This window comes from Chiloscyllium plagiosum, unplaced genomic scaffold (genome assembly GCF_037043375.1).
Source record: "Chiloscyllium plagiosum isolate Xiang-an unplaced genomic scaffold, Cpla_swu_hap1 HiC_scaffold_22, whole genome shotgun sequence".
NCBI classification, from domain to species: Eukaryota; Metazoa; Chordata; class Chondrichthyes; order Orectolobiformes; family Hemiscylliidae; genus Chiloscyllium; species Chiloscyllium plagiosum.
The window spans coordinates 7593032-7618066 of record NW_028270160.1 but is presented as its reverse complement, the minus strand read 5'-3'; the positions used below and the strand labels follow the sequence as shown (position 1 = coordinate 7618066).

Sequence of the window (25035 nt, the reverse complement as noted above, 5' to 3'; positions counted from 1 at the left end):
GTGAAGTGACCAAGACTGGAAACTGAATATCTGAATATCCTTGGGTTTCAATCTTTAGGAAGCTAAGGCAATGAGCAAAAGGATGAAAGGAGGTTGCGCAGCATTGTTAGTAAAAGATTAAATCAATGCAATGGTGAGAAACAGGCTCAGAAAGTCTTTCTTTCTTCAAGATAGTGGTGGTGTGGGCAGCCTTTGAACTCCTGTGGCTGGGACTCATCTACTCTGTCCAATTTTCTTTTTATTGCTTCTTTCTTATCTTTTTTTTGTCCTTTTTCTCATTTTTTTTGGTAGAAGCCAGGAGGCAATTGGCTTCAGAGAGTCATACAGAACAGAAACAGACTCTTAGATTCAACTCATGCAGCCGACGAGACATCCCAATCTGACTTTGTCCCATTTGCCAGCATTTGGCCCATATGCCACTAAACACTTCCTATTCTTAGACCCATCCAGGTGCCTTTTAAATGTTGTAATTGTACCTGCTTCTACCACTTCCTCTGGCAGCTCATTCCGTACATGCACAACACCTGCATGAAAATGTTAGTCCTCGAGTCGTTTTTAAATCTTTCCTCTCACCTTAAACCTATGTCCTCTAGTTTTCTAGTTTTGGACTCCCCTACCTTAGAAAAAGAAAACGTGGCTATTCAGCCTACCCAAGCCCCTCATGATTTTGTAAACCTCTATCAGGTCACCCCTCGGCGTCCAATGCTCCAGGGAAGGAAACCCTCAGCATATTCAGCCTCTTCCTACAATTCAAAGCCTCCGGTCCAAACATCCTTGTAAATCTTTTCTGCACTCTCTCAAGTTTAACATCCTTCCTATTGAAGGGCAACCAGAATTGTACACCGTATTCCAAAAGTGGACTCACCAATGTCCTGTACAGTCACAATGTAACATCCCAACTGCTATACTGAATATTATGACAAATGATGGCAAGTGTGCCAAATATGTTCTTCATCATCCTGTCTACCTGTGACTTCATTTTCAAGAAGCTATGCATCTGTACTCTTAGGTCTCTTTGGCAACATTTCTCAGGGCCCTAACATTAGCTGTATAAGTGCTGCCTGGTTTGCTTTACCAAAATGCACACCTGACATTTATCTAAGTTATTCCATCTGCTACTCTTCAGCCCAATGGCCCACCGGATCAAGATCTTGTTGTACTCTTAAATAATCTTCTTCACTGTCCACTATGCCATCTATTTTGGTGTCATCTATAAACTTACTTGCCATACCATGAGATTATATGCCTCTGATGGGATAGCTAGTGCCACCATAAGCTCAGATGAAAGAATGACTTTCTATGGTAAACCGTCATTATATACTTGACTAGTTTTGTTTCATGTAGATCGTCTAATGAATTAGTAAGGTAGACCCTATAGTTCAGCTAGAACAACTAAGTCACAATGCAATCGATCATGTCTATGATTGTATCAAATTTCCCTTAGGGAACAAGGTTAGGCTGTAGTTTGGGAGAGGTTTGTAGTGAAGCTTTGTGCCCCACCTACAATTAATTGCTGACATTGGTGGGATATAAAGAATGTTGTTTTCTTGAGCTAATTACTTTTGAAATTGCTAAGTATATTTTAATTGGTAGCAGAATTGTAATATCAGCACTTCTATTCCTGGTAATGCAAAAGTGAACAGTTCTTTGAAATGATGCTTTATATTGTCACCCAGAAATATCACTATTAATCTTTTAGATTACGTTTAACATTCCCAAACAATGTAGTTTACCTTAACTTTTGAAAACATTTTTGCACCAGTATCATTTTTTTCCTGTCTTGTGCCAATATTTTCTTTGAATGGGATTGATCATTTATAGTCAACGTTTTGTTCAGGTCTCACGCCTGCTAAGATCTGGATTGCAGCTGCTCAAAAATAGTTTGCATAGAACCCTTGTAATCTGTGAGCTGACCAATAATTGTCCAGTATGTATCTCCAAATTCATTATCACCAGATAACAGGAACATAATTTAGAGTGAATGCCAGTATTTATTGTTCTTTCACAAAATTCAATGAGTGCGGTCCTCATTGCCAGTTCTACTATTATTTTTAAAAATCTAATCAATCAAATCAGAAAGTTAAAAATCACACAACACCAGGTTATAGCCCAACAGATTTATTTGGAAACACTAGCTTTCGGAGCACTGCTCCTTCATCGGATACTTCCAAATTAACCCTTATGGGCTATAATCTGTTGTTGTGTGATTGTTAACTTTGTCCATCCTAGTCCAATACCGGCACCTCCACATCATATCAGAAAGTTGCAGTGTTCATGACAACAAAGCCCTTTCTGATAAAGGAGTTCAAGTGTTGTCCTTAGACAACTTCAAACACCAGTGTTACGTAGGAAATTGTAGAAGCCAATTTGTGATCAGCAAAGCTCCAAAAATAGCAAATAAGATGGATGTGTTTTTGGTGATGTTTGTTGATGGAGGATTGCTGGCTAACACCAGAGGCTGTCTTGTTCCTTTTAGAGCAGTAAAATGGAATTCTATGCATATATCATATCAGTATCAGTTTGATATCTCATCCAAGACATAACACTTCCAAGAGTGCTTTGCTATGTTAATGTAATCTGGATTATATGGTAAAATGCTGGCTTGGTTGAGTGGAAATGCTTTAACACGTGACCTTCTGACTTGCATTAAACAGTCAATCTTAATTTCATGGTAGTTTCTTCATAGTTAGAGAAATAGTTTCAAACAATACAGGGACTTCTGGTATAATGCGACAGTTGCCTTCCGCTGCAACCTCGCCCTGGAAAGCCATTGTAGAAAATTGCAGCTGTAGAAGATTGCTGTAGAAAATCGCTATACCATTCGGTAGAAAGCTTGTGTTATCCAAAACATCCACAGTCAGTCAATTGCATTACAGCTAATTCACACCGACGAAACACGTGTTATACCAGAGTGACCTGTACTTCAGGACTTAAGCACATAATTTAGGCCAGTGCAGTCTTGAAGTGTTGCACAATTGGAGATGCCATCTTTTGGATGTTAAACTGAAGTTCATATGCCATCATAGATGGATGAAAAGATCTCATGGTACTATTTGTTTCCTGTGTCTTGGCCAACATTTATGTCTCAATTAACGTCATGAAAACAGACTACCTTGTCATTAACCACATTAGTCTCAAGTGTTTATATGATTCAACTGGTATATTTCCCTACAGTACAATAGTGACTATACCTCAATGGCTCGTCATTGGCTGTGAATCAGCATTATGAAAGCTGCTACTTAAGCCTTTTCCTTCCACAAGGCTGCATTGAGCAAATAGCCAACTGTGACTTGAGCCACTCTAGGGAGAAGAGAGAGCCCGATGGCTTCAGTTTATGTAGGTGAGCATGGAAACCAGTGCCATGGAAACTTACTCCAGCCAGATGTGGTGATGGTGATGGAGGGGTTGGCTTTGAGGTTCTTCCTGTCTGTCTTCAGTTGAGCTGCAGACTGTCCCATGTAGGGGTTTCTTCTACAATGGTGACGTGGCTATTGATTTTTTTAAATTTAGAAGTTAAAAGAAAATGGTGAAGATAGTGCCTCCATCATGAAGTTGCACCTTGCTTAACTTAAAAGCTAATGCTACTTCATAATGGTCCTCCAACTTCAAGAGTCCTTCCCCTGTCCTTAATTAGATGATAAGCCCTCCTCTGGTTATTTATTGCCATTTGGGGAAAATCATTGTGATTATTTCCTTTGTGCAACTTTTTCACACAGAGGGTAGTAAGTGTATGGAATGAGCTGCCAGAGGAAGTGGTGGAAGCTGGTACAAATGCAACATTTAAAATGCATTTAGATGGGTATATGAATAGGAAGGGTTTGGAGGGATATGGGCCAGGTGGGACTAGATTGGGTTGGGGTATCTGGTCGGCATGGACGAGTAGGACTGAAAGGTCTGTTTCCATGCTGTACATCTCTATGACTCTATGATCTGAGCATCTGACCCGCATTTTATCTTGATATAAGAGTCTTGAAGCTGTGGAGAAAATCCTACTCCCCAGGTTGAGGTACCTTATCTGATTTGTGCAAAAGTACAGCCAGGTTATGAAAATTTGCCAAACCCTGATGCTGACAGGCAAATATATATTGCGCACCTCATTTCTATTTCCAGAATGTAACAGCATTATATAAAGACAGGATCAGCTTGCCTCTGGTGTCCCTTCAGTCAAATAGCGTTCTGACAACTATGTCGTAGCTGAGGTTTATGATGGGTGTGGAAGAAATACCAAATCATAAATCAGCAATATTGAGAAAGGAAAAGGAGAAGGGAACTGGAGGAAGATATAAATGAGAAATTAAAGTCACAGGACTGAAATCCCACTGTAGGATTGCAACTCTTTGTGTCTAGATTTTTTTTAAAATGAATGTTTACAAATGACAAGTTATGTTACAGCTATATAAGTTAGACTACATTTGGAATATTGCATGCAATTCTGGTCACTGCACTACCAGAAGGACTGGATGTTTTGGAGAGGGTGCAGAGAAGGTTTACCAGGATGTTGCCTGGTCTGGAGGGTTTTGCTTATGAGGAGAGCCTGGATAAACTCAGATTGTTTTCATTGGAAAGACTGAGGCTAAGGGATGACCTGATTGAGCTGTACAAAATTATGAGAGGTTGGATAGTCAGAGAAAAGGTCAACTACAAGAGGGCACAGGTTCGAGGTGAGAGGGGGAAAGTTTAGGGGAGAAGTACAAGGTAGATTTTTCACACAAGTTTGTAGATACCTGGAGCGTACTGCTAATGGAAGCAGGCATGTTAGCAATGATGGACACATGAACGGGAGGCGAATAGAAGGAGAGAAACTGTGTATGGGCAATAAGTAGCACATCTAATTTAGGATAAGGAATTAGTACTGGCTAGGTGGGCTGAAGGACCTGTTCATGTGCTATATTGTATTGTATTATTGAATGAGGTTTTATTTGTGAATAATTCTATTTTGTCCTCTCATTTCTTTACTCCTTGGTGTAGTGATTGACATTGACTGGATAACTATTGCTAAAAAATATTTAAAGTCCAACGTCATATTTGTATTCTATAATGTAACCATCAAGTCTGTCATTTTTCTTTTTCCATACCTGTTTGTCACATCCTAAGAGTAACTGCTTTCTCCCCAATTTTAATCTTCCTCATTCACTTTCCATTTTAAAAAGCTTACCAATTGCTGCATAATAAGGTGGATTATTTTAAGATACAATTGTCATCATAGTGCCAACCCAGGCTCAGAATAATAAATAAAAATCAAAACCTTTAAATGTTGTCTTCAAAATTATACAGTGCCATGAAATGGAATCCTCAACTTTGTATCTGCAGGCAGGGAATACGTAGGTAAGGAGAAATTGTATGGGATCTTAGTTTGATTGGGATGGAATATTGTACAGTTTTGACACACACACATATACACACATACACATCTCATTGTAGGAAGAATATAAACCAATAGAAATAGGTGCAGTATCAATGAAATCATTGTTTATAAGCAGAGGCCAGGACTAATTTTGGATCCTGACTTCAATGCATTAGTAGTTCCTGTTCTAGATATTTTGGAATCAACCTATTCAGAGATGTTACTACACACTTCTGGAGCAGATGGGATTTGAACCTGGGCCTCCTGGCTCAAAGGTAGGGACACTGCATCACAAGAGCCCTTTAAAGGTATGAACTTGAGATATTTTCTAATCACCCTGCTCAGAAATGTTACAGTGTACCTCTGAAGCATATGGAACTTGAACCTGGGCTTCCTGATTCCGAAGAAGGGACGCTATCTGGATTAACAAGCACTCCTCAGGAATGGCAGTTCTGAATGCTGGGCAGGCTGCATTGACATGAAGGCAAATCAGAGAACCTAGAAGCACTAGGACAGGTGGGCACCACAGCTGTAGGTTCTTCAAGGCAGTGCATCCTCCGAAGATTTTTAAATCCTTCAAAATAAGCTATTGCTATTGCCGTTGCTGCACAACCATATTGTAGAGGGGCACCCAAGCTTTGAAGTGGGGGTGAGGAAGGAAAGATTCAGCCCACTGCTGGAAGCTGCCTCCATGCATCTGTTGCACTTTGGCAGCAACCTGGAGGATTCCCAAGAATTTTTGAAATGTTCACTTCCATGCCTTGAATGATCATGCCAGAGGTGGAGGAGACAGGAATCAGCTACACATCCACCAGTGGCAGATAGCAAATTATCAGCAACTAAGCACCGAACTACATGGAAATTGGTATCGCTGAGAAGATTCTGAATAAGGATGTTCACTGGGGTGAGTTGGGGGAAGAGTCATCAAATGTTTTTATTTCCTCACTGGTGGTACTGAAAGGATAGAAATGATCTGATACAGATTTTCAAGATTTTACTTTGAATTGTAGATATTTACAACAAAGAAACCGTCCATTTGGCTGTTACATATTTTGACCGGATAGAGTATTTTTAAAACTATTTTTGGTGTGTTATGATACATAATAAGGAAATAATGACTGATTGATTGTTTCCCTGAATTCTTTAAAAACAGTGAATTGTATGTGGAATTTTCTGTTCCAAGTGTTTGATGAATTAAAGTCCATGAGTTGTCTTAAAAAAGGAATTAGATATTACAGTTGCTTCAAAAAGAGAAACTGGAAGCTACAGAGAATGAAAGGCATGTGGGATTCGATTGGCTGGTTCATAGGAAAAAATTGCCAGTGCATATTTTATAGAATAAATGCCCCTTTGTTTGCACTGTAATATTATAAGATTCTGTGATTAACGAATTAATAATTCATGCTGTGTATGAGGTTGAGCTTAAATGCTTTCCACTTACAGTAGCCTAAAACCTTTTTCTTTCAAAACACAAGAATTTCAGAAGCTTCTGTTAACCAAATATGTTGATGTTAAATATGTTAATGTTAATATCTTAAATTTGAATTTAAAGCCATTGCAAATTTGAAATGTATCAGTTACGTGATTCTGGGAATAAAATTGTACCTGTACAGAAATTATAAATTTCCACCTCCATTTATTACATTCTGAATTACAGACATCAGCACTTGTGTAAGCCTTCGATTGAATTTAAGGAATCCCGTGTATTAGCACATTGTTTTGCATTGCTCCACTCCTAGCTCTAAATTTATTTTTATTTAGATTTTTGTTTTGTAACGCAATCCACCCTCCTGCTTACTCAACCCGATCAGTTACACTACTTATTCTTCAGCTTAAGCTTTGGTGCCATTTGCCATAATGACCTTCAATTTCATTCTCTAATTTTCACATTAAACTGTTAACATTGACATATGAGATTTGTCTAGAAATATTAAAATATACATGGATTCCTAACAATGCTTTCCCTATCAGAAGCAGTATCATTATTTATTGTGAAACTATTGTGCTACACAGCTAGCTACAGAAAGAAGCACTGATGAGAGTTGAGAGTAATCCTTTGAAGAAAACAAATTACCTTTTTAGAGTTTCAATTGTAGAGAGATTAGTGTGTTTTTACAAGGTTTATTTAGCAGATCAGCACCATTACACCAGCACCAACTTGCTTAGAACAAGATTTTTTAATGTTGGGCTAATGCATGGGCATCACTGACATTGCCAGAATTTATTGCCTGTCCTTAATTGCCTTTGAGAAAGTGGTGATGGATTGCCTTCCTGAACTACTGCAGTTCATTTGATTTGGGACTCCCATTATAACAATAAGGAGGGAATTTCAGGATTTTGACCCAGCGACACAGGTTCAGTTCAGTTTCTCGTTAATGGTAAACTCCCCCAGGATGTTGATAGTGAGGGAATTCAATAATGTAATATCATTGATTGCCATGGTTAGATTGCATCTTGTTGGAAATAGACTGGCACATGTCTGGGAAGAGTATTACTTGTCATTTGTCAACTATGCCTGGATATTGTCCAGATCTTGTTGTATTTGGGCACGGACTGATTCAATAGCTGAAGAGTCATAAATGGTGCTGAACAACCATCACTAACATTCCCACTCTAAGGTCATTGATGAAGCAGCTGAAGATGGTTGGCTCAAAGGACACTACCATAAGGAACTCCTGCAAAGATGGCTTAGAGTTGAGATGACTGACCTCCAATTACTTTAATCATATTCCTTTGTGCCAGTTATGACTCCAACCACTGCAGTTTTCCTCCTGATTCCCATTGATGCCAATTTTGCTAGACCATCTTGATGCCACACTTGGTCAAATAAAGCCTTGGTCAAAATGGGAGTCACACCTGACATAAAGGACAATGGTCTGCCCAACAATTCAGGCACAATTCAGGACTGTCACCAAATATTCCCCATTTGTCTGGATGAGGGTAGCTTCAGCAACACTCAAGAGCCTTGACACCATCCAGGACAAAGCAGTCCTCTTCATTGGCACCATATCCACAAACAATCACTCCCTTCACCATTGATGCTGAGTAGCAGCAGTGTGCACCATCTTCAATGTGCACTGCAGAAGTTCACCAAGTCTCCTTAGGCAGCATCTTTCAAACCCAGGACTACTCCATCTTGAAGGATAAGTGCAGCAAATACATGGGAACACCACTACTTGCTAGTTCCCTTCCAACTTTTCACCATTCTGACTTGAAAATATATTGTTGCTTCTTCAGTGTTGCTGGATAAAAGTCCTGGAACTCCCTCTCTAACTGATTGTGGGTTTAACTATACTAATGTATTGCAGCAGATCAAGAAGGCAGCTCACCATCGCCTTATCAAGCAATGAGCAATAAATGATTCCCCAGGCACCTTGCGCACCTTCTATGAGTTAATATTTGAAAATGTGTTTTAAAATCATCGTGATCTTCATCTGAGAAACTAATACTTATCTTACATCTATATTAATTAAACAAAATTAACAATAACATAAAACTTGCTTTAAAACTATATTGTTGCTTGGTCTAATGATGACTCATGCAGTGCAGCTAGGACCTGGTCTGGTTATGAGAAATCATGCATATGATAGGATTGAGGGCTCTCATCTGCTGTTATACAGCCTCAGGCCTTGCATTTTGGACCATGAGCATCCTGTAGGACCACACGTTTGAGGACCTGTTAACTTAAAGAACTTTTCCTCCATGGTTTCTCACCTAACACTGAGTGAAGTTGTGCATACTTAAAAGTAATTAACATTATTAAGTGGCTCCTTTTATTTTGAATTCCTACTGGTAAATGTTGGAGCTTGGGTTGTTCTCATTCCCTATACATAAACACACAAAGAATCCCACAATGATTAACTGTTCTCAACTAGAGTATCTAAGGAACAGGCAGCTCTTTGCAGAGTGAATCAGGCAGTACAGCTTTCTGCAGCTGGCAAAGGCGTAAGCCAGGAACATTGTTAGCAGATCATCATGCCTGCTTCCTATCAGTATATTAAGTCTCTATTTTAATGTTGTTTCACTTTAAATTGGTTCAAGGGAAGCAATGAAGCAAAAGTGAGTACTGCAGATGCTGGAGATAAGAGTCAAGAGTGTGGTGCTGGAAAAGCACAGCAGATCAGGCAGCATCCGAGGAACAAGAAAATCGTCGTTTCGGGCAAAAGCCTTTCATCAGGAATGCCCTTCATCCTCATTCCTGATGAAGGGCTTTTGCCCGAAACGTTAATTTTCCTGCTCCTCGGATGCTGCCTGACCTGCTGTGCTTTTCTAGCACCACACTCTTGACTCAAGGGAAATGTTGGCCTAGTGGTATTGTCACAGGACTCTTAATTCAGAGACCTGGGTAACAGTCTGGGGACCTGGTTCAAATCCTGCCACGGTAGAATTTGAATTAAAATTTTAAAAAATTCTTGTATTAAGAGGCCAATGATGACCATAAATCCTTCGCCAATTGTTGGAAAAACCGATCTAGAGGTTCACTAATGTCCTTTAGGGAAAGAAACTGCCATCCTTACCTGGTCTGGCCTACATGTGACTCTACAGCAATGTGTTTGATTCTTAAGTGCCCTCTGGGCAATTAGGGAGAGCCATTGACACCCTGTGCCATATTGTGGCCTCTTCCCTATTTTGCTATTAAGATTCAATCGATACTGAATTAGAATTAGAATCCCTACAGTATGGTAACAGGCTCTTCGGCCCAACATGTCCACACCGTCCCTCTGAACAGTAACCCACCCAGACCCATCTCCCTATTTTACATTTGCCCCTGACTAATGCACCTAACCTACACAATCCCTTTTGAGCAATTTAGCTTAACCAACTGCACATCTTTGGACTGGAGCTCCATGTTGTGAAAGTACGGAAAAGTGTGAGGTGATTCACTTTGGAAGGAATAACAGGAATACAGATTACTGGGCTAATGGTAAGATTCTTGGTCGTGTAGATGAGTAGAGAGATCTCGGTGTCCAGGTATGTAGATCCCTGAAAGTTCACACCCAGGTTGATATGGTTGTTAAGAAGACAGACAGTGTGTTGGCTTTTATAAGTAGAGGAATTGAGTTTCAGAGCCCTGAGGTCATGTTGCAGCTGTACAAAACTCTGGTACGACCGCACTTGGAGTATTGCAGACAATTCTGGTTGCCGCATTATAGGAAGGATGTGGAAGCATTGGAAAGGGTGCAGAGGAGATTTACTAGGATGTTGCCTGGTATGGAGGGAAGATCTTATGAGGAAAGGCTGAGGGACTTGAGGCTGTTTTAATTAGAAAGAAGCATGTTAGGAGGTGACTTAATAGAGACATACAAGATAATCAGAGGATTAGATAGGGTGGACAGTGAGAGCCTTTTTCTTCGGATGGTGATGGCTAGCACGAGGGGACATAGCTTTAAATTGAGGGGTGATAGATATAGGACAGATGTCAGAGGTAGGTTCTTTACTCAGAGTGGTAAGGGCGTGGAATGCCTTGCCTGCAACAGTAGTAGACTCGCCAGCTTTAAGGGCATTTAATGGTCATTAGATAAACATATGGATGATAATGGAATAGTGTAGGATAGATGGGCTTCAGATTGGTTTCACAGGTTAGCGCAATATTGAGGGCTGAAGGGCATATACTGCACTGTAATGTTCAATGTTCCTGATGGTGCAGAAGTGCTGAGTCCTGTAATAATCCTTTTTTTTAAATCCTCCCACTAACTGCTTCCCTGTCCAAAGTCTTCTCTGTAAGTGAGAGATGTTAATAAGACATAAGATCAGTTCTGACCAGGTTTTTGAAAAAAAAGATTATAACAACACAGTTTAAGGTTCTGTCATGAGAAAATGCTGGAAAATTGCCAAAATCCTAAATCCCAATCTTGAACCCAGCATTTTGCACTTTCATGAGATGTGACTTGGGGCAGTAGTCTTTCACGTATATGATTGCAGTGGCAGCTGGTCATTTTAACGGTCAGATGCTCCCACTCAAATTAATCCCTTGTGTCTGTGAAAAAGATTTCCAGGGATGTTGCCATGGTTGGAGGATTTGAGCTATAGAGAGAGGTTGAATAGGCTAGGGCTGTTTTCCCTGAAGTGTCGGAGGCTGAGGGGTTACCTTATAGAGCTTTATAAAATCATGAGGGGCATGGATAAGAAAAATAACCAAGGTCTTTTCCCTGGTGTAGTGGAGTCCAGAACTAGAGGGCATAGGTTTAGGGTAAGATATAAAAGAGACCTAAGGGGCAATTTTTCACACTTAGGGTGGTATGTGTATGGAATGAGCTGCCAGAGGGAGTGGTAGAGGCTAGTAAAACTGCAAAACTGCATCTGGATGGGGAGATGAGTAGGAAGGGTTCGGAGGGATATGGGCTGGGTGCTGTCAGATGGGACTAGATTGGGTTGGGACAAGTTGGACTGAAGGGTCTGCTTCTGTGCTGTACACCTCTGACTGTAATTAGACCAAGTGAGAGTAGGACTCCATGTTGGGGCGAAGATTAGACGAATGTCTTTTATTTTATCCTCCGTGCATTTCTTTTGCATAGCCAAGGTACTTATCTTTTTGGAGAGCCTGTGGATATGGTCCTAAAGCACTTTGAGGGTAGGGAGTCAGGGATCTTTTGAGTTTTAGATTCTTGGATCCATTGGAGGGTGGAGAATCAGATCCTTTGATGGGCTATCCCTTGGGATTGTTTGTTGTGGAAAAGATTGTATGTCAAAGGTGCATAAACCCCTCCGAACTATCCAACCTGCTAAGACTTGTCAAGGATATGAAGAACTATCGAGAAACGTTGATCTGTAAAGAACTGTGAAGAAATGACAAGACAATTTGAGCAGGTCCAAATTGGTCAATAGCTGTCAAAATGTGTTTTTATGAACTTAAATGCTTTTCTCAACAGAGCGTAGTCTGCAATATAGAACTTTATTTTTTCATCTTGTCTGTTTGTGTGCTTTTGTTGAGTTAGCATGGTAGATGAAGGGGAAAATATTAGTGGGTGGAAATAGGTATTAAGTTTGCATAGGGTTATGAGAGGCCATGGGATGTGCAGAGAGACATATGGTTTATGAGGGGCCAAGAGGGATTGTTAGAGGGCTATAGGGAATGGGACATGGGGTGTGTTTAGGGTGGAGTGAGGAACTGGCCGAATGTTTTTAATTTTATTCTTTTACGTGGACTTTGGGACATGAGTGCTGAAGCACCAAGGTGTATTTTCCACCCAAGGAGCTGTTGGATACCCTTTGCTGTTCTTGATTCCCTTGCCTGAATCTCAAACAAACACTGGAAATGGGAAGTGCAAGAGGCAACTTTGGAAGGGTGTGTTTGCAGAGCCAGGAATGCTCTCCCCTCTGCACATCCTATCCAAGAAATATTGGGGCCATGATATCTGAATCTCCAAATTGTACTTTGGTTTTGAATTTCTCTATTCTGGAGCAGCATACCAGCATCTAGTAAGAGCAAGTTAAGATTAATTAATGAACTTTATTAGAATTGTCTACCTCCATCTATTCTTAATGTACCTGAATGTCTGACATATCTCTATCCAATTTGGGAGTTGTTTTGAACTAATTTGCACAGGATAATGAGGATGTTGAATTTTCTGTTCCAAAAGATTAATAAGAATCGAAGACATTTCTAGAAATAGGCTATAAAATATACATTAATTGCTATCAGTTTCAGGATTCTGATCACCTTAGTCGGCCATTTGATAAATAGATTTTTGTTTTAAAGCAGTGGTTCACAGTACAAATCTTCTACATTAGTTGATATAAGAGATAGATAAGTTATTGATTGCCAAGGGGATCAAAGGTTACAGGGAGGAAATGGGAAAATTGGGATTGAAAAACCTATCAGAGTGTAGTCCTGGAAAAGCACAGCAGGTCAGGCAGCATCCGAGGAACAGGAGAGTCGATGTTTTGGGCGTAAGCCCTTTCCTGATGAAGGACTTATGCCCGAAATGTTGATTTTCCTGCTCCTCGTATGCTGCCTGACCTGCTGTGCTTTTCCAGCACCACACTCCCGACTCTAATCTCCAGCATCTGCAGTCATCACTTTCTCCTCCTTGAAAAACCTGTCAGCCATGATTGAATAATGGAACATACTCGATGGGCTGAATGGCCTAATTTCTGCTCCTATGTCTTATAGTCTTTATATTTAAAAAGAAAACAGCAATCAAAATACTTTATAAGCCATCATTTGGCTAGTGTCCCAGTATGACTTAGGAAACAATGTATCCGAACTATAGGTTTTAATATTGAGATCCACTGTTTGGAGTTGAATTTCCTCTGTCAGTTTAGTTTCCTATTTTTAGTGCATTGATTAATGTATTTGTGTTAAATCCTTTTGGTGCTATTTTAGTGCAGGTGTTAACCTGTGCTAATTAGTGTGCTAAAAGTAGCAGAGAAAGTAAATTAAATTGCACAATGTGCTACTCTCATCACATTACACTATCACAACCAATGCCAGTAATCAAACTATAACCATCAGTGCTTCTCTATGGCATTATACAGTACAAACTGTTCGCTGCACGTGTTGTTGTGGAATCTTATTGAATCAGTGAGTTATTACCTGTATTGCAGAGCACTAATGTTTCAGTTAAAATTTCCTGTAATTCCTGCAAAGAAATATATAACTGGGTTTTCACGGATTTTGGGGAGATTCTGTGGACCTTTGAAAAAGGTAACCAAGACTTGATTTTCACAACCCCAAATTCCATCAAGCCAGAGTATGTGTACGGACTGATGCAGATTGCCAGCCCACAATCTGCAGTCATAAACTTACCAGGTCTTCTGTGAAGATAGACATCTTCTAGTCACCTGCAAATTTCCATGGAATCTGGTCAGCTTCTGGTCTGTGGCCCCTTAGAGGTGACTTGGACTTTTTCTGGATGAGACAATCTTTTGAAAGGTGAGTTAACAAGGTCTTACCCATGCCAATCAATGACCCTCCCACCTCCCCAGACCAATAGCCTGTTACACTTCCCATGTCACGCTGTGCCGCTATACCTAACTCCCAGTCCGTCATGCAAAACTAAACCCCACCCACCATGCCAACATCACTACCGCACATGGCTTCTCATAGCCTCTATGCCAGTGTATGGAATTTTCATGCCCAAGCATTCAGAATTATGCTGTGCAGAACCAGTGAACTTTTTTAACAATATCATGTAAGTGCAACTGTATCAGCAGATTAACACATGCTTAGGGTCTCTCTGAAGTCTCTGCATTTGATACTATAAAGATCTGCTTAATTGCTTTTACTACTGACCTTTAACAATGTCAGTTTTTGTTTTGAAAATTATGCATAAATGACCTTTCTTAAAGCTTTTTCACACATGAAGTTGTTACTACAGGGGTTCACTGGTTGTTTGCAGTTTGTATACTGTGTGAATGGGCACGTAGGTGCCAAAAGTTGCCATAGAGAGGATGAAAAGCTGGTTGAATGGGGAGGTTTGATTCGGGAGCAGAGGGGCAAAGCTGAGTTTGTGTGTGTGTGTGTGGTGGCAGGCCTTTTAAACAACATGGTTCAGCATTTCTCAAATCTCTTTCCCAAGTACCAGAACACAACCTTCCCCCCAGTCATACATGCACACAAACACACTCGCACGCACACACCACCTAGAGTCACAGAGATGTCCATTTCGACCAGATATGCTAATCTAATCTAGTCCCATTTGCCAGCACTTGGCCCATGTCCCTCTAAAATCTTGTGACGTGCACAACAGCATCTGTGTTTTGACAGAGGTTCAGCAGTCTTTAATGTTAGGGTGTGAGACTTTCATACAATGCCCATTTGAACTGTAGACAAATGCCAAGCAGTACGTTCCTAGACTTAGATACTTTAAAGTTGTGCTGTGTTTTGAACAAACTTGTGAAGCATCTTGATACCACTTGATGCACCTTTGCCATCTGAGGTGCTACTTTAAGTGCATCATGCAAGAAATGAACTGTACAACATGTAAATAGTTTGGTTAAATGTGATTTTTGCTGTATAGTATTGGTCTGAATAAATCTAATATCTTCATAATAAAATGGTAATCTGAAAATTATTAAAATGCAGGGTACCATGTTAGCCAAGCTTTCTTTCACAGCAGCTTCCAAACCGACAGCCTATATCACTGAGAAGAACAAGGGCAGGTATATGGGAACATCACCACCATCAAGTTCTATTCACAATAACCTGCCATCTAAGCTTGGAAATTTATTGCAATTCCTTCACTGTCTATGGGTCAAAACGCTAACAGTGCTGTGGAAACACCTTTGCCATCTGGACTGCCACAGTTCAAGATCGTGGTTCACCGGTGTCCACTGCTGCAAAACTATGAATGTTTGCTTTGCAAGCCACACCCATATCTTGTGAATGAATAAATAAGAACAAAACTATGATCAAATTACAGGTGGTAAATTGGCAAATCCCCTAATGTATGCATGTTTAGTGAAAATAATTGATGCTTGTGAGAGCACAGATTTACAAGCTGATTTCTGTGAGGGAATTAGATCATCCAATACCATTCTGTCTGTAATAAATCAGGAGCCCAGATTTTTTATTCTCTATTTGTAAAATCACATGCATTTTTTCCATTCAGTAACAAGAAATTTAAAAAAATCTGCAGTGGAGACACTATTTTTCATTAAGAAGCTGACACTGTCTCTTAGAGGCTAGGCTGGAGTCACTGGGATGTTGTCAATAATTGCAGGAGGTCCCTGAGGACATGCCTGTTGATGCAGGACCCTTGCACACAGAAGATCTGCAAATTGAAATGTTTAGATGCTCATATTCATATGTTTTTACACTTTCATTCTAGGGCTCTGGTGTCGTCAAAGCTGGTTTTGCAGGTGATCAGATTCCAAAGTATTGCTTCCCTAATTAGTAAGTACTGATCTATTATAAAATATATACTTTAAAAAATTGTATCCTGACACAGGAATATTGCACAATATAAAGTAGCAATTCTACACAAACTACGTCTTCATATTCTGATCTCCATTTGTGATGTCAAATCTGGAATCACTTGATTCTCAAACAGCTGAATGTTAAGCTTTATGAGATTGTGTAGCAATAACATTGTTACTATATCACATGCAAAAAGAATTCACGTTAAAAGTTATCTTTATGATCTTTGATTTTATATTATATGTTTGGGAAATGTTCGTGTTAAAATGTAATTCATTGTTTCTTGTTTTGTAGGAAAATACTGCTACAGCTGAAGTTCACACTATTAATGATACTCACCTCAGAACTCCCACAGTGACTCAGTTTGCCAAAATGCCATTCTGTCAGTGCCTCTGTATCAAAAAAAGGGAAAGGATTAGTTATGGTCCCTGCTCCTGCCAGTTAGCCATTCAACCCTTCTCAAACTTAATGTTAAATTGCCTAGCAACTAATTGTTCTGAGTGACATCTGAGGAAAAGCCACTTGATTGGGATATTGCAGTTAGTCTTATGTTTGATTCTTTCTGCAGCCAATAGTGAGGGAAAGCAGATTAAACTTGGTGAGTTGACTGGAGAATTAATCTCACTGCTTGTAAAATTCAGTTTATTGGATGCTGAGCTACCAAAATCACAGTAGTTGAAATTACCCAGGTATTGCACATAGAAGTGTTAAGTATTTCCATAGTACCTGCAGATTTGTCCAACATTTGAGAAGTCAGCTCATTTCAACAAGATATGGAAAAATGAATGCTTAGTTACAGGATGAGTCTCTGATAAGAAGTTCCCGAACTTCAATATTACCAAAGTATGGTCTTGGTTTTCTGCTGTTGAACGAATATTCCAACAATCAACATGATATTAATTAGAATAATAGGCTTTTGAATACATTTCAGTATTCATCATAGAGTTACAGATAGAAGTAAAATACAATTGGTCAGGTCTCATGTCAGCCTTCCCTATTCTACAGTATTTTGGATGGATTTGGCATCCATTTGATATTCAAAGTAATCCTGAGCACAGAGTGAGTGTGGATAAATAGTGTTATATTGGGCAGTTAAGTGCCAGTTTTCAATCACGGACAACCTAATCCATAGTCTGGATCATGGTCATTGTTTTCCTGGTGCCTATCAAGAGATGACCATACAGTACTTACAAAACTTAGTGAAGATTTGTCAGATTGACATTTAACTGTTTTCTCAATATCTTGCCTAGTTTGAATTTATGGCTTAACTTTAGAAACAACTTTGTTTTGGATTGAAGAGTGAATTTGTGTCTGTAGAGGATAAGAAGTTGTGCATTTGGCAATCTGGATGTCAGAACTTTGATATTAATAAACTGGGAGTCCCTGTGCTAGTCTTTGTCAGTAGGGGTATACCATTAATAATATGTTTATCTTTAACTTGCCCTGTGTACACATTAACAGACAATATGAACTTGTACACTCCAAGTGTCTACTGGACTCTAGGAGGGAATATTTGTGATGATTTGTTTTACAATCCATCAGGCATAGCAGCTCCTGTGAACTCCCATGCATCACTTTTCTTCTGGAACAAAGAGGAAGTATGCGCTATCTTACAGAATTTAGTCGGTATAAAAAGTGGATGCAGTCCACACCAGCCTGTTCATTAATGATAATACAGCACTGCTCGAGCCTATCCAATTAGTTCCTTTCCCTGTTACCCTCCAAATATTTCCCCTTCAGGCTCTTTTGAGAATTACTTATAAATCTGCTTTCAACAAAATTTCTGCTACATACATTTCAGAGTGCAGCATTTTAGAGTCATAAAGATATATAGCACAGAAACAGACCCTTCAATCCAATTCGTTTATGCACACCAAATATCCTAAATTAATCTAGTCCCATTTGACAGCATTTGGCCCGTAGGACTCTGAATTCTTCCTATTCATATACCCATCCAAATGACTTTTAAATGTTGTAATTGTACCAGCCTCTGGCAACTCATTCCATACACGCACCAATCTCTTCGTGAAAAAGTTGCCCCTTAGGTCCCTTTTAACTGTTTTCCCTCTTACCTTAAACCTATTCCCTCTCGTTTTGGACCCCTCAATCCTGGGGAAAATACCTTGACTCTTCACCCTATCCATGCTCCTCATGATTTTATAAACCTCTATAAGGTCACCCCTCAGCCTCCGATGCTCCAGGGAAAATAGCTCCAGCCTATTCATCCTCCCCCTATAGCTCAAACCTCCAACCCTGGCAACCTCCTTGTAAATCTTTTCTGCATCCTTTCAAGTTTCACAACATCCTTCCAAAAGCAGGGAGATCAGGATTGAACACTGTATTCCAAAAGTGGCCTAACCAATGTCCTGTACAGCTGCAACAGCAGGAAAATCAGAATTAAACATTGTCATGATTGCCAGAGGTCTAATTCAGGTTAAGGGGGATAGGCAGCTCAGTAAGTTAAGGGCAGCCTCCAATACCACCCAGGGGCTAGTAAACAATCAGCTGAATTTGCTGCAGTAATATATTTTTCCTCACCTAGATTCTGGTTTATTTGTCTTTACCTTGAATCTATGTTCTCTGGGAGATATGGCATGGCAAAGAATTCCACTCAGCGTATATGAACTATCAGCAAAATTGTAATAATAAGAATGACAGGACAGGATGAATCTGTTTTCTCTAGAGTGGAAAACGCTAAGCAGTGATCAAATAGTGTTTAAAGTTATGAAGTAATTGGTAGAAGAAATGTAAGTAAGGTATCTCCACTTTATGAGAAGGCAACTCTAGCCAGGGGCAGCACGGTGGCTCAGTGGTTAGCACTGCTGCCTCACAGTGCCAGGGACCTGGGTTCGATTCCTGCCTTGGGCGACTGTGTGTGGAGTTTGCACGTTCTCCCCGTGTTCGCGTGGGTCCTCAGGTTTCCTCCCACAATCCAAAGATGGGGAGGTCAGGTGGATTGGCCATGCTAAATTGCCCATAGTGTTAGGTGCATTAGTCAGGGGTAAATATATGGGTCAGGTGGGTTACTGTTTGGAGGGTCGGTGTGGACTTGTTGGGCCGAAAGGCCTGTTTCCATACTGCAGGGAATCTAATCTCAAAATCTGTTGCATAGCATTCCATCCCTCTGAGACTGAACCAGCCTGTTTGCAACTTCAGTATCACATTTGACTCTGAGATGAGGTATCAAATAGGCAGCTGGTCCTTCACTAGGAGCAAGACAAAAGTGAGTACTGCAGATGTTGAAGATTAGAGTCAAGATTAGAATAGTGCTGGAAAAGTACAGCAGGTCAGGCAGCATCCAAGGAGCAGGAAAATCGATGTTTTGGGCAAAAGCCCTTCATCAGGAATCAGCCCTTCTCTAGAAACACCTGTTTCCACTTCTATAACACTGCTTACCTCAAATGTTTCTATTCTGAACCCTTCAACCATGCCTTTGTTGCCACCAGATTTGACTATTCTAATGTAATTCTGGGTTGCATCTCACTTTGTAATTCTAACTGTAACTACAATTGTAAACTGTAATTGGAGGTTTTTCAAAATTCTCCTGCTTGTCTCTTAACTTGCACGGAACCTTGTTCATTTGTTATCCCTGAGCTCACTGACTGCACTGCATCCAGAGTAAACAAAGTCTTGGTTTTAACATTCTCATTCTTGCCCTCATGCCTCACCATCTCCTGATCTCTGTAATCTGTTCATCCTACAACCCTCTGAGATATTGACACTCCTTTTAATTCTGACTGTTGACCATTCCCAAATTTAATTGCTGTACTATCAGTGGCTGTGCCTTCAGCTTCCGAGACCTCAGGCTCTGCATCTTCTCCCTAAAGCTCTCCATCTATCCACCCCATTTTTCTCCTTTAAGATACTCCTTAAAATGTACTTATTTAACCAAGCATTTTGTCATGTCCTGACATGACTCAGTGACATCATTGTTTTATAATGCCTTGTGAAGCACCTTGAGATATTTTCACAGGTTAAAAGCGCTATTTTAAAAAAAGGAATTGTTATTGTGCTGATCTGTCTTATGTTTTACTGTTACACAATGAATGTAAAAAATAAAAACTTTTCAATCCAAGTGATTCCAAAATATTTGTTTCAGTGTGGGAAGGCCTAAGCATGTACGTGTTATGGCTGGTGCTCTGGAGGGAGATATTTTCATTGGACCAAAAGCTGAGGTAATATTATGTTTGATTGGCTCAGAAAATGTATTGCCCACTACAGTTTTGATTTATTGTTCTGCTTTCTGATGTGCGCTCTCTGTGTCAAGGAACACTTTACCTTGTTGGCCCAAAGAGTTTATGCCAGCTCTCCAAATGATCATCTCTCTGAATGCTATTCTCCTGCCTTTTCCCCGATTACCTTGCATGTTGTTCATTTTCAGTAGATGTTAGGATGATCCCCAAGGATACAAAGGGAGCAAACATAACCCCGCTGTTCACAAAAGGAGGAAGGAGAAAATGGGGAAGTTTACGCCAATAAGTCTGACATCAGTAGTAAGGCAATGATAAAATGAATTGTTTGTGAGAAGTGATAACAGGACACTTAAGAATAGGAAATGAAAGAACAAAGAAAACAGATTTTTGGAATTAAATTCATGTTTGGCAAATTTTCTTTTAAGGTGGTAATTAAGACAATAGATGAGGAAGAACTAGTGGATGTGGTGCATTGCATTTTCCAAAAGCATTTGATAAGGTACAACATAAAAAAGTTATTGCACACATTTAGGACTCATGTGACTTAGGTAATATATCACAGATTAAGAATTGGTTAACAGGCAGAAAATAAAGTAGGAAGAAAGGGGTCATTTTTGGGGTGCCAGGCTGCGAAATGAGTTTAGCATTCAGAGGGACCTAGCGTCTTTCTACATCTCAGTTGACATACAGGTATAGCAAGCATTTCAGAAAGCAAAGGCTTGTTAGCCTTCATTAGGAAGGAATTGAGGTTATGGGAACAAAGTGGGTAATTGGGATTAGGATCACTACTTACGTGAAGCATCCTGGAATGGTTATATTGTACACGGAGGCCATTCGTCTGTCATACTAGCACTGACATTTCAAAGGAGCTGTTCACCTAATTGTATGTCTCCCCCGCCCCCATACACACACACACACCACCACAGCCCAGAACATTTTAAACGTCAGCGTGCTTGAGCTGGGTCAAATGATCTGCTTCCACAAAATACTGTATAGCCTAAACATAAGCTGAAGCTCTCTAATATAATATTAGGTCTAAAGATCATATCTGTATTTTATGACGTGAGCTCAGCATGTTTACAGAATAACAAAATAATATGTGGAGAATTAAAAGTGTATAATTTCAATGAAGGGATTAGTTGAAACAACAAAACATGAAAGCAAAACTTGAGAAACTTGAAAAAACAATTTAGGATGGTGACAAACTGGAACATCAGTAATCTATATTTGTGGAATTACTACATCTTTCTGCTAATCGGTTTTTTCAAATTTTGATGGCAAGAGTATTTGAGTGACATTTTACTGCAATAAGTCTGTGTTTTGATTGATTAGGAGCATAGGGGCCTGTTAACTATCAGGTATCCAATGGAACATGGAATTGTAAAAGACTGGAATGATATGGAACGGATCTGGCAGTATGTGTATTCCAAAGACCAACTCCAAACTTTCTCTGAAGAGGTGAGGTGAATGCTTCAGTGTAAAACGTTTGGACTCTTGACAAGATTGTACTATTACTATTTTTATTCTTATACCCTTGCTCCTTGTTATAACCAGATTTGCGATCCATAGATCCGTGTACTTGTGAGAGTGGTTCCAGATCCATTTTTTCCCTCCTCGTTGACAGGTCCTGACCGAAGTGGTAGATAGGGAATTTCTATTATAGTGCTGTCCACTGTTTTCTATGGTCTGTGCCCCAATCTCCCACAGATAACAAGGAATTTGTGCATATACTTCATTAAAATTAAACGGAAAGTACGTTCACACACTATGCGAGCGGTAAACATCGTAAAGCAATACAAATGAAACTAGTGTCTGAGATCTTAACTTGCAGTATTTCTGACACAAAGTATAAATACAGTATGTCCAACTCCATGCAATCTATTCTTATTTAATTTTCTTTCGTTTTGAAAGTGCTTTGGAGCATTGTACATTGAAGGGTCATGATTTGCTTTTATTCAGAAATGTGGGTGCTAGGTGAATAGAATCATGTATAGCTTTAAATTTATGTATTTATTTATATATTGTGTATGTTATGAAGGGCTACATTGTTTTAGTTTAATTTAGATTAGTTCTGTGAATGGTCCAAGGCTTCTCATGTTTGTTAATCCATGCATTTTCAATTAGGGTTTACAGCCTTCGAGTAGATCTTGAGGTGAACAGTTCTCCGCATTAGAAAGAAGGGTAGAAGAGAGGAATAAAACTTGTTGCCCAGAATCAAGGTGTCTTCAAGGTCAGTCAGTGTTTGCAGATTCAATCAGAGGGAAAAGTAGCTGTTAGTTTAGTCCCCAGGAATAGTCAGGTATTGGAAAAGATTCCTCAGTTGCTTAGAAGAAAACTCCAGACCAGAAAACTGTTGGAAGCGGAGGGTATGGAAAACCCATCTATATTATTCCCTGAAAATATGTAGAAATTAGTAAGAAACCAATTACAACTGTGCCAAGTGAACAAGGAAGTTTAAAGTAGAGACAGGAAATCCTTCGCTGAGGTTTTAGTGTGTGTAAGGTTATTGTTGAGAATAAGAGCACTGAATTTTTGTTTCTGATATTTGTACTAAAACAATTTCAAATAGTTCTTAGAGTGTAAAATGGTTTATGTTTTTCCTCTAATGTGTAATATAGTTTGATGTTCTTTTGTTAAAAGTACATGAGCAGCCTCTCGTGAATATGTTCAGTGACTGACCACCACAATAAACAAATAACAACAATAAAATGTCTGGTCTGTCAAACCAGGTTTTACTTCAGGATCCTGATTTTCCGTATTACCATAAGTTGGGTGTCATAACAATATAAATACAAACACTTGTTTTCTTCTCGGCTTATCTTTTTGTGTTATTAAACATGGCATGGCAAAATATTTATTTCCTCATTTTCTCACTTTGTTGTCCTGAAGGAATTAACTTCTTGCTAGGAAGTGGTGCCATGAGCACTTTGACACCTAACCCAAGTGGCCATGCTTAATATATTAGCCTAAACAATCACTGTTGGCAGGGTTTTCAATTTTGTATGCATCAAAGGCAAGTCCTTGTCTCAACTGAACACAGTTTAAAAAGCAGTTGGGTTTGGTGTCTTCTCTAGCTTCTGATTCTTTTTAGGTAAAGGAATGTCAGCCCCTTCATCTTCTTTTTATTATCCCAATCTGTTGCTAATGCTCCTTGCATCCTTGCTTACTTTCTTTCAGTCACACTCAAACCACCTTTATGTCCTTTTACCTGCACCCTCCCTCCCAGTGCTTACACTTGCACAACCAAGTGAACCATCTGGAGCCTGCTGATGAATGTCAGAACTCAGTTCCTGCTCGTTTGGGGAAAAAAAGAATGAGCGAGCATAGATTTAAAGTGATGTGTACATGAAGCATGGATGATGTGAGAAAAACCTTTTTTGCACAGCAAGTAGATAGGGTATGCAATCCACTGCCTGAAAATGTTGTGGAGACACATTCAACTGAGGCATTCAAGAGGGCATTGGCTGATTATTTGAATAGAATTGGTGTGAAGGGAAAAGACAGGAGATTCTGTGTCCTCCATCTGGTTCCTTATCAAAATATTCCACCCAAAAACCAGAAGCTAGCAATTTAAAGAATAGAAACTACATCTCTGCTAATGTACAGCTGCAGGTTTTAGCTGCAGGATGCCTCGATTTTAGCTTTCAAAATTTGTTTTGCATGCAAATATATTACAACTAGAATCATAGGATGGTTTCAGCACAGAAAGAGGTCACGGCCTGTCTTGTCTGTGCAGGCTCTCTGCAAGGACAACTTGGATAGTCCCATTCCTCCACCCATTCCCATTGTTACGTAAATAATTATCCAGTAATTCTCTTTAGGTAATTATCCAATTCCTTTTGAATCTGCTTTCACAATTGGACTATCCATTCCAAAGTTTACCTACAGACTATTAAAAATTTATGCTTATGTAGTTTCTTTATATTTTTGCTGTTCTCCTTTTAATCCTGTGTCCTCCGATTCTTGATCCTACTACTAACAGGAAAGGTCTCTGTAATAAAAGCAAAATACTGCGGATGCCGAAAATCTGAAATAAAGGTAGAAAGTGCTGGAGAAACTCAGTAGACCTGGCAGCATCTGTGGAGAGAGGAACAGAGTTAACATTTTGAGTCCAAAATGACTCCTCTTCATAGAGTCGTACAACGCAGAAACAGAGCCTTCGGTCCAACCAGTCTATGCTGCACATAATCCCAAACTAAACTAGTCCCACCTGCCTCTGCCTGGCCCATATCCCTCCAAACCTTTCCTATTCATGCATCTATCCAAATATCTTTTAAATGTTGTATCTGTATTCACATCAACCACTTTCTCAGGAAGTTCATTCCTTAGGCGAACCACCCTCTGTGTAAAAGATTTTATAAATCTCTGTCCTCTCACCTTAAAAATGTGCCCCTAGTCTTGAAATCTTCCATCCTATGGAAAAGACAACTACCATAAACTCTATCTATACCTCTCATTATTTTATAAACTTCTATCAGATCACACCTTAACCTCCTACGCTGCAGTGAAAAAGACCCAGCCAATCCAGCCTTTCTTTATAACTCAAACCTTCAGTACCTGGAAATATTAGAACAGTTTGAAGAATTACCTATGTTTCTCTCTCTACAGGTCCCCTGCCAAACCTGCTGAGTTTCTGT

At 39.6% G+C, this 25035-nt stretch overlaps 1 protein-coding gene across 1 annotated transcript in view; it reads left to right on the top strand.

Moving 5' to 3' along the window:
* Positions 1 to 25035, top strand: part of LOC122561343 (alpha-centractin) — a 57274-nt gene that overhangs the window by 5759 nt on the left and 26480 nt on the right. Inside the window, exons 2-4 of the mRNA XM_043713063.2 lie at positions 16117 to 16181; positions 20305 to 20380; positions 21731 to 21856. Coding sequence (XP_043568998.1) covers positions 16117 to 16181; positions 20305 to 20380; positions 21731 to 21856 — 267 coding nt within the window. The remainder of the gene's footprint in view (positions 1 to 16116; positions 16182 to 20304; positions 20381 to 21730; positions 21857 to 25035) is intronic.